Source organism: Solanum stenotomum, chromosome 11 (genome assembly GCF_019186545.1).
Source record: "Solanum stenotomum isolate F172 chromosome 11, ASM1918654v1, whole genome shotgun sequence".
NCBI classification, from domain to species: Eukaryota; Viridiplantae; Streptophyta; class Magnoliopsida; order Solanales; family Solanaceae; genus Solanum; species Solanum stenotomum.
The window spans coordinates 1,615,142-1,632,375 of record NC_064292.1 but is presented as its reverse complement, the minus strand read 5'-3'; the positions used below and the strand labels follow the sequence as shown (position 1 = coordinate 1,632,375).

Sequence of the window (17,234 nt, the reverse complement as noted above, 5' to 3'; positions counted from 1 at the left end):
TTGGAAAAGAGAAAAAAAGACAATTTTGCTTCTTTTGTTAATTAGTTATAATGGAATTTATGTATTATTTATGCATGATTTACTTATTTATGTTTTATTTATTCTGTCTTCTATCCTGCATAAAATAATACTATATAGATTTCCTCATATTAAAATCTACGTGTATTAGTTATGTGAATTTCTAAATTGTAAACCAAACACAATATTAGTTTTATACATGAATAACTTACCACTTACCCAAATATCAAACATTTTATTACTTATACACTTGCATAGTTTATTTCCAAACCAGCTACCAAATGACCCATAATCAGCATCAACAGGTAAAGTAAAGTTCCTTTAGTAATTGAAGATAGAAATATTTATCTTCTCAAATTAATTTCTTAAAATCATTTTGTGGTTCTTTGTTTTGCTTTGCAGATGTTGAAGATGTTTCAAAAGCATACAAATGATGTTCAGATCTTAAAGAAGCTGAGGATGACTTTCTTTGGTCTTGAGGCTGTGCTAATATTTCGTAACGTTAACATCATAGTTTCTTATGTATAAAAATAATATTAAATAAGGTATCAAAAAGACATGCTAATTAAAAAGGCATGCTACAATAATATCAACAATTTGCTATAGAGAAAAAAATATTATAGGAGAAAAATAATTAAAGATTAGTGACTTTTATAAAAGAAGAAAAAAATATTCTACAAAACGAGAAAGGAGAAAAAATTGATTTTAATTCATGAAGATGTCTTAATATGCAACTCATTTTGCTTATATATACCAAATTAAACTCTGTTCCTTTCACTTTTTTCTATGAAGATTAGTTTTAATTTATTTGATGAGATCAGTTTTGGAATTCTATAATGATATAACTTAAAGGAGTCGTTTGATACTTGATGCATGTATTAGTAATACATGAATTAGTTATGATGAAATCTATATATTATTTTATTCAAAGATTTATTATGCATGATTTGCTTATTCATGGTTTGCTTATTCAGAATGTAAAGTTATCATTCAAATAAGAAATTCAATTATGTTAAATTCAAAATTCCATAATAATATTTTCAAAAAGGATTTTTTTTTTTTAAAAAAAAAAACTCTTCAAGAAGGTAAAGTAAAGTAAACATGTTAATGATATGGTGGGTTCTTTTTGCACTATAATGAGCTGCATACAGATTTATCATTTTAACTCTTTTATTTTTGAGTCTACCCCTAATTAAGAACCCTACCCCTCTTGCTTCAATTATTGAATTGAGAAAATAATGAATAGTCATTTTCTTCTTGTTATGTGAAAGTCTGTCTTCTTGTTGGGTGAAAATTCTTACTTTTTGAAAAAGAGAAATAAAGACAATCTTTTTTTTTTCTTTAGTTAGTTGGAGTATAATGGAATTTATGTATTATTTTATCTATGATTTACTTATTTATGTATTACTTATTTAATCTTTTATTCTACATAAAATTATATATAAATTTCCTCATATTAATCTACATGTATTAGTTACTTGAATTTCTAAATTTAAACTGAACACCCATTAATTAATTTTATACATAAATAACTTACCTCTTAACCAACTATCAAACATCATATTACTTATACAAAATTTAACACTTACATAATTCATTTCCAAACCAGGTACCAAACTACCCATAATTAGCATCAACAGGTAAAGTAAAGTTCCTTTAGTAATTGAAGATAGAAACATTTATCTTCTCAAATTAATTTCTTAAAATTAAACCATTTTGTGGTTCTTTATTTTGCTTTGCAGATGTGGTGCATGTCCAGAAGCTGAGGATGACTTTGTTTGGTCTTTGAGGTTGTGCTAATATTCTGTAATGTTAACGTCATGGTTTATTTTTCAGTCTTGACGTGCTCACTCTGTTTCAATATAAGTGTCTTAGTTTACTTGAGCACGAAGTTTATTAAATAAATTGAGACTTTTAAATTTTATGGTATTAAATTAAAGATATTTGTAGTTTTTAAAATTTTATGATATTAAAATTGACAGACATGCTATATATATGAAAGAAACACTTTTTTTGAGATAGGTCAAAGATAAGTACGACACTTAAATTGAAACCGAAAAAAGTATAAAAGCTCTAACAAAATTTATTTTGTTGAATCTAATTTGCTTCTTCAAGGAACTTGTCACTAAAAACATTGTGCTTCAGTACACTGAGGATAGGCAAGGAGAGTTCGGTGTACAAAGTATTCCGCGTTAGTATAGTTCGGAAAAAACTCATATTTTAAGGAGTATGATGTATACAACCTAACCTAATACAAAAATTAGTATTAGCCTTCACGGCTCAAACCTCTGTGACCCATAAATCACATGAAGACAAATTTACCGTTGCACCAACATATTCATGATATGGTAGTCCCTTTTAGCACGGTAATAATGTGTGTAGAAATTTATTACTTGGGGAGCCCTTTCTACACCCACCCTTATTCTCTTGCTTCAATTATTGAAGTGAAAAAGTAATGAAAAACCAGACTCCACTGAAAAAAGGACAGTTTGCAAACACAGTTGTATCAATTACAAGTAACAGCACTAACAAAAGAGAGAGAGATTGAAAGAAATCAGTGTTCATTCTTGTTTGCAAATTACTCTTAGCATTCAACAGGTAAAATAAAGTTCTTAACGAGAGACTATTTAAAGATATATTATGTGAAAATTCTTAAAGAATCATTTTGTGTTCTCCTTGTTTTGATTTGCAGATTTCAGTAATGGAGATTGGCTTAGCAGTTGGTGGTGCATTTCTCTCTTCAGCTTTGAATGTTCTCTTTGATAGGCTTTCTCCTCAGGGTGATCTTCTCAACATGTTTCGGAAGCATAAGGATCATGTTCGGCTCTTAAAGAAGCTGAAAATGACTTTGAGTGGTCTTCAGATTGTGCTAAGTGATGCAGAGAATAAGCAGGAATCAAATCCATCTGTGAGAGACTGGCTTAATGAGCTTCGAGATGCTGTGGACTCTGCTGAAAACTTAATCGAAGAAGTTAATTATGAAGCTTTGAGACTTAAGGTGGAAGGTCAGCATCAAAATCTTGCAGTAACAAACAACCAGCAAGTAAGTGACCTCAACCTGTGCTTGAGTGATGAATTTTTCCTTAGCATAAAGGCAAAGCTGGAAGACACTATTGAAACATTGAAGGATTTGCAAGAGCAAATTGGTCTCCTTGGCTTAAAGGACTATTTTGTTTCGACTAAACAAGAAACTAGAAGACCTTCAACTTCTGTGGATGATGAATCTGATATCTTTGGTAGGCAGAGCGAAATAGAGGATTTGATTGACCGTTTATTGTCTGAAGATGCAAGTGGGAAAAAGCTGACAGTAGTTCCTATTGTTGGAATGGGAGGCCTGGGTAAGACAACACTTGCTAAAGCCGTTTACAATGATGAGAGGGTGAAGAACCATTTTGGTTTGAAAGCTTGGTATTGTGTTTCTGAGGGATATGATGCTTTGAGAATAACGAAAGGGCTACTTCAAGAAATTGTAAAATTTGACTCAAAGGATGTCCACAACAATCTTAATCAGCTTCAAGTCAAATTGAAGGAAAGCTTGAAGGGAAACAAGTTCCTTATTGTTTTGGATGATGTGTGGAATGACAACTACAACGAGTGGGATGACTTGAGAAATGTTTTTGTACCAGGAGATATAGGAAGTAAGATCATTGTGACGACACGCAAAGAGAGTGTTGCCTTGATGATGGGAAATGAGCAAATTAGCATGGACAATTTGTCTACTGAAGCCTCTTGGTCTTTATTCAAAAGACATGCATTTGAAAACATGGATCCTATGGGACATCCAGAACTTGAAGAGGTCGGTAAACGAATTGCAGCTAAGTGCAAAGGACTGCCCTTAGCTCTGAAGACGCTCGCTGGCATGTTACGCTCCAAATCAGAGGTTGAAGAGTGGAAACGTATTTTGAGAAGTGAAATATGGGAGCTGCGAGACAATGACATATTACCAGCGTTGATGTTGAGCTACAATGATCTTCCTGTATATTTAAAGCAATGTTTTTCCTATTGTGCAATATTTCCTAAAGATTATCCATTTAGGAAAGAACAAGTTATTCATCTGTGGATTGCTAATGGTATCGTACCAAAGGACGATGAGATAATTCAAGATTCAGGCAACCAGTGCTTTCTCGAATTGAGATCAAGATCATTATTCGAAAAGGTCCCAAATCCTTCTAAAAGGAACATAGAGGAATTATTCTTAATGCATGACCTTGTCAATGATTTAGCCCAAATTGCTTCTTCAAAACTTTGTATCAGGTTGGAAGAGAGCAAAGGATCTGATATGTTGGAAAAAAGTCGGCACTTATCTTATTCAATGGGAGAAGGTGGTGAGTTTGAGAAATTGACATCCCTCTACAATTTGGAACAGCTGAGGACATTGCTTCCGATATGTATTCGCTACTATTATTACTCTCTAAGCAAGAGGGTGTTGCATAACATACTGCCAAGACTAAGATCCTTGAGGGTACTATCATTGTCTCATTATTATATTAAGGAGTTGCCAAATGACTTGTTTATCAAATTAAAGCTCCTGAGATTTTTGGACCTTTCTCAGGCAGATATTAAAAAGCTGCCCGATTCCATTTGTGTGTTGTATAACTTAGAAACACTTCTCCTGTCATCTTGTGCTTATCTTGAGGAGCTACCACTGCAGATGGATAAGTTGATTAACTTGCGTCATCTTGACATAAGCAACACTCGTCTCTTGAAGATGCCGCTACATCTGAGCAAGTTGAAAAGCCTCCTAGTGTTAGTGGGAGTGAAGTTTCTTGTAGGTGGTTGGAGAATGGAAGATTTGGGTGAAGTACATAACTTGTACGGATCTCTATCAGTTGTAGAGTTGCAAAATGTGGTTGATAGTAGGGAAGCGGTGAAGGCAAAGATGAGGGAGAAGAATCATGTTGACAAGTTATTGTTGGAGTGGAGTGAAAGTAGTAGTGCCGACAATTCACAAACTGAAAGAGACATTCTTGATGAGCTACGCCCTCATAAAAACATAAAAGAACTCCAAATCATCGGATATAGAGGGACAAAATTTCCAAATTGGCTAGCTGATCCTTTGTTTCTTAAGCTGGTGAAATTGTCTATTGATAACTGCAAGAACTGTTTTTCCTTGCCAGCACTAGGACAGCTTCCTTGTTTGAAAATCCTTTTGATTAGAGGGATGCATGGAATAACAGAGGTGACAGAAGAATTCTATGGCAGTTTGTCCTCCAAAAATCCTTTTAACGCTCTTGAGAAGCTTGAATTTGAAGATATGTCGGAGTGGAAGCAATGGCACGTACTAGGAAGTGGAGAGTTCCCTATACTTGAGAAGCTTAAAATTAAAAATTGCCCTGAACTCAGTTTGGAGAGAGTACCCATCCAACTTTCAAGTTTAAAAAGTTTTGAAGTAATTGGTTCTCCCACGGTTGGAGTTGTTTTTGAGGGAATGAAGCAGATTGAGGAATTATATATTGGTGATTGTAACTCTCTTGCCTTCTTTCCTTTTAGCATACTGCCCACTACCTTGAAGAGAATAAGGATATCTCGTTGCCAGAAATTGAAATTGGAAGCGATGAGTTATTGTAACATGTTTCTGGAGTATTTGACACTGGAAGAATGTGATTGTATAGATGATATATCACCTGAGTTGTTCCCAAAAGCACGCAAATTGTGGGTACAAGATTGCCACAACCTTACTAGGTTTTTGATTCCTACTGCCACTGAAAGTCTCTCTATTTGGAATGGTGAGAATGTTGAAATACTTTCGGTGGCATGTGGGGGGGCCCAGATGACGTCACTGACTATTCATGGCTGTAATAAGCTGAAGTGGCTGCCAGAACGTATGCAGGAACTCCTTCCATCTCTTAAGCAACTGGAACTGATTAATTGTCCAGAAATAGAGTCCTTTCCTGAAGGAGGATTGCCCTTCAATTTACAACGACTTTATATCAACAATTGCGAGAAACTGGTGAATGGCCGAAAGGAGTGGCGTTTACAGAGACTCCCCTGTCTCACTGAGTTAGACATATCTCATGATGGCAGTGACGAAGAGATTGTTGGTGGTGAGAATTGGGAGTTGCCTTCCTCTATTCAAACACTTTATATAGAGAATCTGAAAACATTAAGCAGCCAACATCTCAAAAGCCTCACCTCTCTTCAATCTCTACGTATTGTGGGTAATTTACCTCAAATTCAGTCAATGCTGGAACAAGGCCAGTTTTCGCACCTCACTTCGCTTCAAAGTCTACAAATCTGTAATTGCCCTAATCTCCAATCACTTCCTGAATCAGCACTGCCCTCCTCCCTCTCTCAGCTGATCATCTATAATTGCCCTAAGCTCCAATCTCTTCCAGTAAAAGGGATGCCCTCTTCCCTCTCTAAACTAGATATTTCCAAATGCCCATTGCTCTCACCACTACTAGAATTTGACAAGGGGGAATACTGGCCAAATATTGCTCAATTTCCCATCATAGAGATCGATGATGAATGCATGTGATGATTAAAACGAATGGCTCTTCAACTGATGTAAGCTATTCTTTTCCCTTTGAAGCTTTTTATTTCCGTTTACTTCACTTTACTTTTTTGTTAATTCTTTTCATTTTTAATCACTAGTTCTAGAAACATGCGTTGCACGTTTATCCCAAAATATTTCATATAATTTTTGTATTGTAAATGACATATTTTATCCACCTTCAAATCTATTGGTATTTACTAAAAAAGTATCCACCATTTTTACGATAGAAAGTACATATATCTTCCTAATAAAAAGAATACACCCTTAATTATAAAATTGACTAAAAGTGCATAAATTGTGAAATAACTAAATGTTGTACAAATACAATATTCAAATGAGGATACTAAAATACCACATGTTAGGTTAATGTATACAAAACGACTAACCAATGTAAATTCTCAATATTAATAACCATAAAACAATAAAAAGTTATACAATAACAACAAACAAGAAACATAAACATTAAAAAAAAAACAAATAAAAAGAGACAAGAGAAGAGAGCACAGAGAACTTGATATTAACGTATGACAATATAGTGGAAGTATCAACTCCAACAATCCTTTGTCACAATCTACATATAATTAATATTGTTATTCTAATAATATAGCTTTTTGTCATGCTTTCCCTATTAAAAAAATGAAATATTAGAAAGACCCTAATAGGAAAAGACAACAATCTAAAATATTAACTAAGTACTATATACATGCAAAAAATATGAACAACAAATTTATAAGTTGTACATACTATTTACTTACCATTAAAAGAAATCTGGACAAGTAGACATTATCCAACTACTTGAACTTTATCTCTGTGTTTATTTTGCAATTACATATATAGTTAAGGAAGAAGTTGAGGGGTCACATTAGTATATGACAGGACATTAAGAGAATCAATATATTTATTGGAGAGAAGTTTGATGGTCACGTTATACGTACGTTAGTTGGTGAAATTGATAATAACTCATCAAAAAAATCGATTAACAACTGGAAGAGAATTAAATGACAGTAAAAGGTTAGTTACTATTATCAAAAAAAAAAATGACAGTAAAAGGAATGACGGATATAAGTTAATTTTTGTATGTTCTTTTAAAATGATTATTTAACTTTTAAAGGATGTTATCTATTATTTATTGTTTTATATTATTTTGATTTATTTTAGGGATAAAATGGTAATTCAACTTTATATTTTGAACCTTTCCACTTTTAATATAATATGATGATATATGATATAATATGATATGATGATATATGATGATGTTGTGCTCATCATCAAACACATAGCTTTATATTTAAGCTTCATAGAGAATCTAAATTTTTTAAAAGATAATCAGGGATAACGGTCACAAGTTTTAGGAAATAAGTGCAACTTCCATTGTCAGAATAATTAGATGTTATATAATTCTATATTTCTTGGAAAGCGACCAGACAACTACACAGGGCAATGCTTGATGTAAGAGCTTCAGATATACATTTGCAAGGTGTTTATCCAACGAGTAATAAAATCACAGTCTTCAGATATATTCTCTTGCATAACTTTTGCAATTTTAAACTATACATGTTGTTGCTAACTTGAACATGTTATGTGCTTAATCAGATATGGATTTTGAAGGGCGAGTACGACAAGTNATAGGTTTCTAAGATGTTTGAAGATGAAGACTTGGTGAGTCCTCATAGATTCGAGGACAATAACCAACATGTTCCTTTTTGTCTTGTAGTTTTGTTATAGTTTTGAGTGGGCTTAGTCCCAATGTTGTATTCAAGTATTAGATGGTTTTGAGACGTCTTGGATTAAGTCTAGAAAGTCTTCCGCTTGCTATTTAATGAAAGTATCTTCGTGTGTGAAGAAAGTTTTAAATTCTTTGTATTTTTTTTTGTATCGTATGCAATGAATGATCCATGAGGCTTGTATTTGACCTCTTTGAGGTCGAATACGCCGGTTACGACTAGGGGGTGCTCTCGGGTCGTGACATTAATCACCATGGATCTACTCCATAACGCATAGTTCTCTGCTCCAGTTAACTGAACTGTAGTCAATACACAGCCAGGCGTATCTAAAGGATGAAGATATAGAGGATGGTTTCTCCTTGATTCAACTAACGCCAAAGTATCTGGCTCAACAACAACAGACGTACCAACAGTAGCAGGCGCATCACTCTCGTTCACCATTGCTCAAAGTAGAAGATCGATCTTCTTTGTTAATGGAAGACCCAGAATCAATTTTACTTCGTGAACCAAACAATTATTGGTTCAAAGCTTTGATACCATCTTGAAATTCAGAGAGAAAAATTGTAAATTGTATATTTCATGTTTATGAATAAAAACTTGCTTACAAAGATGAATGTGTATCTATATATATATACAAGTATAGAAGCTTCTAGATTCTAGACTACTCATCTAACAAACTCTAACAAACTCTAACAACTTAACTAACTAATCAGAAAAACAGTTACAAATAGTAATACTAACTAACTATCGATTTAGTATCTTCAATACCTTAATATCAATTATATCCCCAACAGCAAATATATTTCTGTGACCCTTGATTCTAAGATTTTCATCAACCTTCAATCATCCAAAATTATCGATTCGATTCTTCAAATACGTCTCCCTTAACCACTCTGAACCTGGTGGCTTTCCCGTGCAAAGAAAATGACAATCCGCTCTGATAGTTTCCCCTGACGAGATGAAATATGTTCTGCTTCCACCCGAGCTGTTAGTGTTATAACTTAAATCGACAGATTGCATCAATTTCACTTCCACATTCTTGTTTTTTAACCATTCTAAAGTCTTGTCAGATGCTTTTGCTCCGATGAACTCTAGTAATCTGGATCTGTCGTGCACCAAAGTTACCTTCTTCTGAGGAAAATCGACAGCGATTTCTGCAGCAAGTTCAACACCAGTAGGACCACTACCAACAATCAATATAGAATCAACTGCTTTTATCTTTTCATTCTCTGCAACAACAAGATTAACGATGCAAAAATTAGTCAAACGTCACAACATTTTGACTAGTAATATCATCACTAGTACATCTCAACATTAACAACAAGACAATTGACTGAATCCCATGAAAACTTGCTAGAGGAACCGCTCAACGGATTCAAAACACCCATGCTTTAGCTTTGTTTTATCATAGTCCAAAAAGGACACCAAAAACAGTCGAGTCTCGTGCCATTTTGACTAGTAATATCAAGTAGTAATCTACAAAGTTAACAGGACGCTCACTAAAGAAAAGATTTAATCACTAGTACATCTCGTAAGAGAGTAAAGCAGTCACGATCAAGACAATTGGCTGAACCTCATGAAATTAAACCTGCCAGAGGAGCCGATTTACAAATAAAGAATCTTTTCTCAACGGATACAAAACACAAATGCTTTAACTTCTTTTTATCATTTTCCAAAATGTTGATAAACTTAGCGAGCATAAACATTTCATATGATTATACGTATAAGTAATTTGCTCGTTGGAAAGCAGACAAGATGGTAAATCGAATGAATAAAGCATATGAATGATATCCTAAAGAAGTATTTGATGCTATGTATATATATATACCTATTTGATATTCTTCCAATCTGTCTGTTCTCGTTACAGGAAGGGGATCGTAGTGACCGGTGGCTACCACAAGATAGTCACAGGTAACTTGATGTCCATCTGCAGTCAAGACTTTTTTGTTAATGATATTAGTGACTTCAGACACTATGAGACGCCCATTGGCGAGGTAATCTTTGTGGTGGATCAATGATCTCTCTGCGAACAAAGGCTCTACCATTGCTCTTAAGCTCGCCCATGGTATCTCGAAATAGTCCTTCCTGTTAACAGGTTTTTACTAATTAAGACACATTGAAGTACACCACAATGACTGATTTCTCAGATGATCACCCACCTAATAGTTTTTATCTCAGAAAGTCATTTTTCTTCGAGATTCCAAATTTCTTCCGCAAAGAAAGTGACCTTCTGAGTTAGTAATTACTACGAAGGCCTTTTTTCCAATTTGTTCTATTTTGAAGAATCCAAGCTTGATGGACAAAGTTATACCATACTTCTACTAGTGGAAGTACCAAATACAATGTGGAATCAATTGAGGTGCAGACAAGCTGACTCAAACATCACGATTATCAAAATAATAATAATAATAATTGGGAAAATGCATAAGTACCCCCATCCTATGCCCCAAATCCCTGAGACACACATAACCTTTACTAAGGTCCTATTACCCCCGAACTTATTTTTTAATTAATTTTCTACCCCTTTTCGGCCTACGTGGCACTAATTTTGAAAAAATTGTCAGCACGCATTGGGCCCACAAGATAGTGCCACGTAGGCCGAAAAGGGGTAGAAAAATATATAAAAAATAAGTTCAGGGGTAATAGGACCTTAGTAAAGGTTAGGTGTGTCTCAGGGATTTCGGGCATAAGCTGGGGGATACTTATGCATTTTTCCATAATAATTAGCAAAATTTATTGAACTTACGGATCAATANCGGATACAAAACACAAATGCTTTAACTTTTTTTTATCATTTTCCAAAAAGTTGATAAACTTAGCGAGCATAAACATTTCATATGATTATACGTACAAGTAATTTGCTCGTTGGAAAGCAGACAAGATGGTAAATCAAACGAATTAAGCACATGAATGATATCTTAAAGAAGTCTTTGATGCTATGTAATATGTATATATATACCTGTTTGATATTCTTCCAATCTGTCTGTTCTCGTTACAGGCAGGGGATCGTAGTGACCGGTAGCTACCACAAGATAGTCATAGGTAACTTGATGTCCATCTGCAGTCAAGACTTCTTTATTGGTGATATTAGTGACTTCAGACACTATGAGACGCCCATTGGCGAGGTAATCTTTGTGGTGGATCAATGATCTCTCCGCGAACAAAGGCTCTACCGTTGCTCTTAAGCTCGCCCATGGTATCTCGAAATAGTCCTTCCTGTTAACAGTTTTTGACACATTGAACCAAATTGAAGTACACCACAAGGATATATTGATTTCTCAGATGATCACTCAATTAATAGTTTTTATCTCAGAAAGTCATTTTTCTTCGAGATTCCAAATTTCTTCAACAAAGAAAGTGACTTTCTGAGATAGATTACTATGAAGGCCTTTTTTCCAATTTGTTCTATTTTGAAGAATCCAAACTTGATGGACAAAGTTATACCATACTTGTACTAGTGGAAGTACCAAATACCATGTGAAATCAATTGAGGTGCAGACAAGCTGACTCAGACATCACGATTATCAAAATAATAATAATAATTAGCAAACTTATTGAACTTACGGATCAATAAGAGTTAAATCTGCATCAAATTGAAGAGACTTTGCAATAAGGGAACCAGCAACTCCGCCACCGATCACCACCACTCTCCTCCCTCTTCCGCCATCGCCCCACTCCGGTGGATTCTCCATTATCCTCACAATTATTTTCTTCACAAAAAAAAGAAGAAAAATAATTGTGGAGAAATTAAGAAAGAAAGAAAAAAGGCAATTCAAGAATTGACAAAATAAATAAAGAAGTAGAAAAAATATGGAAATTGTCAACTACGCGGGAGTAACAGCTGTTTAAATTAATATTATTAATGACCAAGTCATGATGAAAAGGACAAAGAAAATAACATCTTGTTTGAATGGTTGGTACCAGTATTATTAGGTATCGTTAGTTTAAATATATTATTTGTTAATATTTAAATATCTGTTTTATTTTATAAATGATTTGATGTTATTGCATCGTTATCTTATTTTATTTATTTTGTCTTTATTTATTATTTGTTTTACTGTGATTTATGTGGCACAATTTGAATTTCGAGAGTCAAAGATCATGAATTTGGGTTGAATTTTTTTTGAAATAAAATTCTACTTATTTGGAAACTACATATAACGTATTACTCGTATAAGTTACAGTAATTGACAATTCAAAATATATGAAAAAATTACGATTAAAGAAAGATTCGTTTTGATCTCAATATTAGAAAAATATCACATAAATTGAGATGATAATAATCATATTTTATCATTTAATATATCCTTTTACGACAGATCTACATCATACTTTACTTTTTCCGTAGATTGATTCTTTAAATTGATAGTATCGAAAATTATTTTACAATAAAAAATAATACAATCGATTTAAATATTATATTTATATTATAATACAAGACAATATAATAAGATATATTATGGTAAAATAATAGGTTGTACCATCCAAATTAGAAAAGTGTCAGCATAGAATGATTCCAATTAAAGAAAAGGAAATTCAATATAGTATTATCGAAGAAACCTTCAGACTTTCTATTACGTGTATTTCATTTTATATAATATTATTATTTTTATTAATATATTTTAAAAAATATTAATTTTTATATTTAAAAATAAATTTCAACATGTTCATCTTTTCTTAATAAAAAAGTTTTTATAGACATGTAAATATTTGTCATTTTTATGATAAAACTTTCTAAGTCATATCATAAGAAAATCAGTATTTAATTAAAATACATCCCATAAATTGATACGAAAAAAAAAAGATATTAATATAATCCCATAAATTGATACGAAAAAAAATATTAATATAATTTAATTTCATGAATTGGTGTACCTAGGATATGTCATTTTATATCGTGTCTCATCATGTATACAGTTGAATAAATATCAAGAGGCCACTTGTTATTACTCATTTTAGACTCTACCAACACCCAAGGAGCGGACCTAGGTATGGTCAATGGAGTTTATTTGAATTTTTTTCAACGAAAAATTATATTATTGTTATTTTATACACGAAAAATTACTTTTTATGTGTATTATATAATAGATATTGAAATTTCATCGACGTTTTCATGTGTTAGCTTTTTTTTCATTTTTTAATCCTCTTAGTGGAAATACTGACTCTGTCACCGTCATGCACCGACCACCTTCAATTCCTTCATCACCAATCTCCATTATTAGTCACAACCACTAATTACCTTTATAGCCTTCATCTTTTCCAATCAATCACCTCTATTGTCAAGTATCATAACCATTTAACCATCGATCATCAATTGCCTCCGCCAACCACAATTATCATTGGCCAATAACTCACACGTCTTTACTAATCACCGCTATTACGACTCATTTTAAAATGTATTTTACTAAACTAACCGTTTTTTTGTTTTTTTTTTGCAATTCTGAATTTTCTCTGAATATAATATTTAATTATTAGTTCACTTTCATTTTTCACAAGTATCCTAACTATTGAACATTACATCATCCCTTTATGGGCCAGGCTAATTATTGAATATTCTTGTTCCCATCTTCTTGTTTCATATCAGCATTACTCATATGAGTTGGGGTAAATATCACACCATTTCATACTAGGCCATATTATTTAAGTTGTACTCAAATTTTAATTTTTTTTTTTTATGTATCTATTTATTTTAGAATAATTTTAGATAAAAATGTTTGGAGTTACGTAAAAATGATTAAACTTCAATTAATGTGTATGAACTTTAAGAAAAATTGTCTAAACTAGGATCGGGTAAAAAGGGTTGAACTTCAACCACTTATGACTTAAGTTCAGACACGTATGATTTTGACAAGTCTAACTTCAGATATTCTTCGTCTGAATTTATTCAGATGTTACTTATAATTAAATTTTACACGCTGCAAGTATAACTCAAATGGTGATACTATAATTGGGTATCTCCGCACTTTGGCCACTTCTCCCATGGGCTTCCCGTCCCTATAAGGCTTGACTTACCAACAGGGATTGTGGTGGAGTGGTAAATACTCATTGATCATCGATACTTAATCAAAGGTCTCGGATTTGAGTCCTCTTAAGTACGAAGTTACCTTTGTTAGAGAGCATTTTACCCCTCAATGTGGGACTTCCCAGTGCGAATCCGGATTTAGCTGGATCCAATGTGAAACTTCTCGACATAAATCCGGATTTAGTTGGACTCCAATGTAGATACCGGATCGGAAACATGAAAAAGGGTTGACTTACGAGAGTGATACATAAAAATCTTATTCGTCATTTTCATTCAAGTGTTTCTTATTTGTATTAGATGTTTATATTAAATCAATATCTACATAATATGTGTTTGTGTATATACTTCTTTCACGTAATTATGGTTAACTAATTAAACAAAACCTAAATTATAACAAGTAGATCGAAAAGCTAAACAAATGCCTAAACAATAAGTTGGTTCAATTTTTTTAAAATACTCACATTAGTTAATATTTTAGTATCTTATCTTGTTTGATTTGAAACAGATCAAGAACCATAATCATGTGGTATCTTGCATTAAACATTTTTTAAATGTAATTAACTACATATATAGGACATGTAATAAAGTACAATAAATACCTTATTTTTTTGCCATGTTGTATATGTATGAGTTTAATTTATATTTGTAGTTTACTCCTTATTAAACTAATAATAAAAGGAGACAAACTTATCTACATGGCATGTATTGGTTTGAAGATTAATACAATTAGTGATTGTTTTGAATAAAAGATTTCTTTATTCTTAATTTGAGATCTGAGATTTGAATAGGAGAATAAATAATTTGTTAGTAAAGAAAACCCTTTTTTATTGGTTTTAATCAAATCTTTCGAGTTTGAGCATTGAAGTCTAAAATGTAATTGAAGTAATAAAAGGTTGATTTTTTTATTTATTACTTTATGAAGGTTTAATATGAATATAATTGCGTCATAAATCAATTAATTTATTCATGTCCACTTTAAGTAATTTCATTGTTACATTAGTAAGTAATTATATCTCATGCTTTCACCGGTAACCCTACATAAAAATATCTATAGCGGTAATTAATTAATTGTAATAGTTTAATTGCCGCTAAATACATCTTTAGAGCTAATTAGCATTTTTTGTAAATATTCCTAAAACCTATAGAGATATTTGATCCAATAATAATTAATTAATATCGATGAAAGTTTTAATATTTTTTATTAATATGCATATTTATTGCCTTTTTTTTTTGTTATAATGTAAATATAGGAGTAGAGCTACAATACCATGTACAAATTCTGATAAACTCAATAATTATCATTTAGATTATGTATTTATATTAATGAGTTCATGAAATATTATAATTAAAAAGAGCTATGGAAAATTTAAAACTTACATTTTGGCTCTACCTTTAAGTAATTACCTAAATCATATATTTAAATATTTGAATCCGAGTCATGAAATTGAAATGACATTTGGTATTAAAAAAAAACACATTATCTTAAAGGACAGTTTTTATTAATCGTATTTTCAAGTGTATCTCAAATACTCCTTCCGTCCAACTTTTTAATTGTCATGATTTTTTTTAGAGTCGAACGATAAGAATTTTGACTAATATTTTACGATGTATTTTTTTATCATATTGATATGCAAAAAACAACACATTATCTTAAAGGAGTAGTACTTATCGTATAGTTTTTGAATATCTAATTATTTTGTTTAAAATATTAAATTAATGTTATCTAACTTTGAAAATTAGTCAAATTGATTTTTAAAAAACTCAATATAACAATTAAAAGTTAACTGAGGAGTATAAAATAATAAAAAAAACAAGAGGCAAATGTATTTGTGAATGAGCACATGGTGATGCATTTAAGAGAGCAAAAACCACAGGGTATAAATTTGTAATGACATAGATGGGGAAAAAATGACTATTGAAAACACTTTTGTGTACATGACATTAACATCTCACATTTTCAGATGTGAAGTTGGCATCCAACAAGTTCCAAAAGATTCTGCATTGGGAAGATTAAGAGGAAGTGATAATGTGGTATGCATTCTTCACTTTCACCTCCCATTTTGCTATTTCTTTGGTCCCTCTTCTTCTTGTTCCATTACTTTGTTTTCCGTTGGGAATTTTCTTCCAACTGCTATGGTGGTTCAACCATATCATAGGCGTCGTCAATGTTTAAAGCCCTTTTGTGATGTCATTTAGCGTAGTGATGTACAACATCATGCTGTGATTTTAAAGAATTGCTTATCTTTTATCCATGCCTAGGCTGACGCCTTACTTTGTCTTTACTCTTTACGCATCATCTAGTGTCATCCTGAAAATTTTTGTGCAGTTAAAGTCTTTGATTCTACCTTAATCGTAAAATGTATCCCTTGTACATAGGAGGTCATACAATCAGTAAGATTTAGGGGTGTGAAAAAACCGATTTAACCAATAAACCGAACCGAAAAAAACACTATTGGTTTATTGATATTGGGTTATTGGGCTAACGGTTTTGCAAATTTTTTTATTGGGTTATTGGTTCGGTTTCCGGTTTTATAATTTTTGTTAATGGTTAAACCAATAACCCAATAAGATTATACTAAATTTTCTAGTCTTATTGTTAATGGTTAAACGATTGTTACTTTCACACTTTTTGTTAATGGTTAAACCGATTGTTACTTTCACACTTTTTCCTTTGAATGTGTCTAGTGTCTAAACTTGCAAGAAAAATGATTGTTACTTTTATGATTATTACTTTCATGCCAAATGCTGGAAAAATCATATGATTTATTTGAAAATTTTCTTATCGTGTATATAATATATATGAGTATTTTCTTATTGGTTAAACCGAAAACCGAACCGTTAAGTACCATAAACCGATTAACCAAAAACCGATAAGAAATATGTTATTGGTTTGGTTATCGGTTTGAAGTATTTACAAACCGAAAACCGATAAACCGAACCAATAACACCTAAAACCGAACCGAACCGACCGATG

General features: G+C 32.2%; 3 protein-coding genes across 8 annotated transcripts in view; 2 read left to right on the top strand and 1 right to left on the bottom strand.

Annotated features, from left to right (window-relative positions):
- LOC125844261 (uncharacterized) overlaps positions 1-11,965 on the bottom strand; it is a 101,245-nt gene extending 89,280 nt beyond the window's left edge. The window contains exons 1-2 of one of the 2 annotated variants that reach the window (XM_049523541.1): positions 11,803-11,965; positions 11,198-11,454 (exon numbers count right to left, since the gene is read on the bottom strand). In XM_049523541.1, the coding sequence (XP_049379498.1) occupies positions 11,198-11,454; positions 11,803-11,930 (385 nt within the window). In that variant the 5' untranslated portion in view covers positions 11,931-11,965. The remainder of the gene's footprint in view (positions 1-11,197; positions 11,455-11,802) is intronic. The other variant, XM_049523542.1, reaches the window with a different exon arrangement.
- LOC125844253 (uncharacterized) overlaps positions 1-17,234 on the top strand; it is a 72,469-nt gene that overhangs the window by 40,590 nt on the left and 14,645 nt on the right. The window lies entirely within an intron of this gene.
- Positions 2,407-6,713, top strand: LOC125844257 (putative disease resistance RPP13-like protein 1). The gene is made up of 2 exons (XM_049523539.1): positions 2,407-2,616; positions 2,711-6,713. Exon 2 carries the CDS (start codon positions 2,720-2,722, stop codon positions 6,494-6,496), a length of 3,777 nt encoding a protein of 1,258 aa, XP_049379496.1. The 5' UTR covers positions 2,407-2,616; positions 2,711-2,719; the 3' UTR covers positions 6,497-6,713.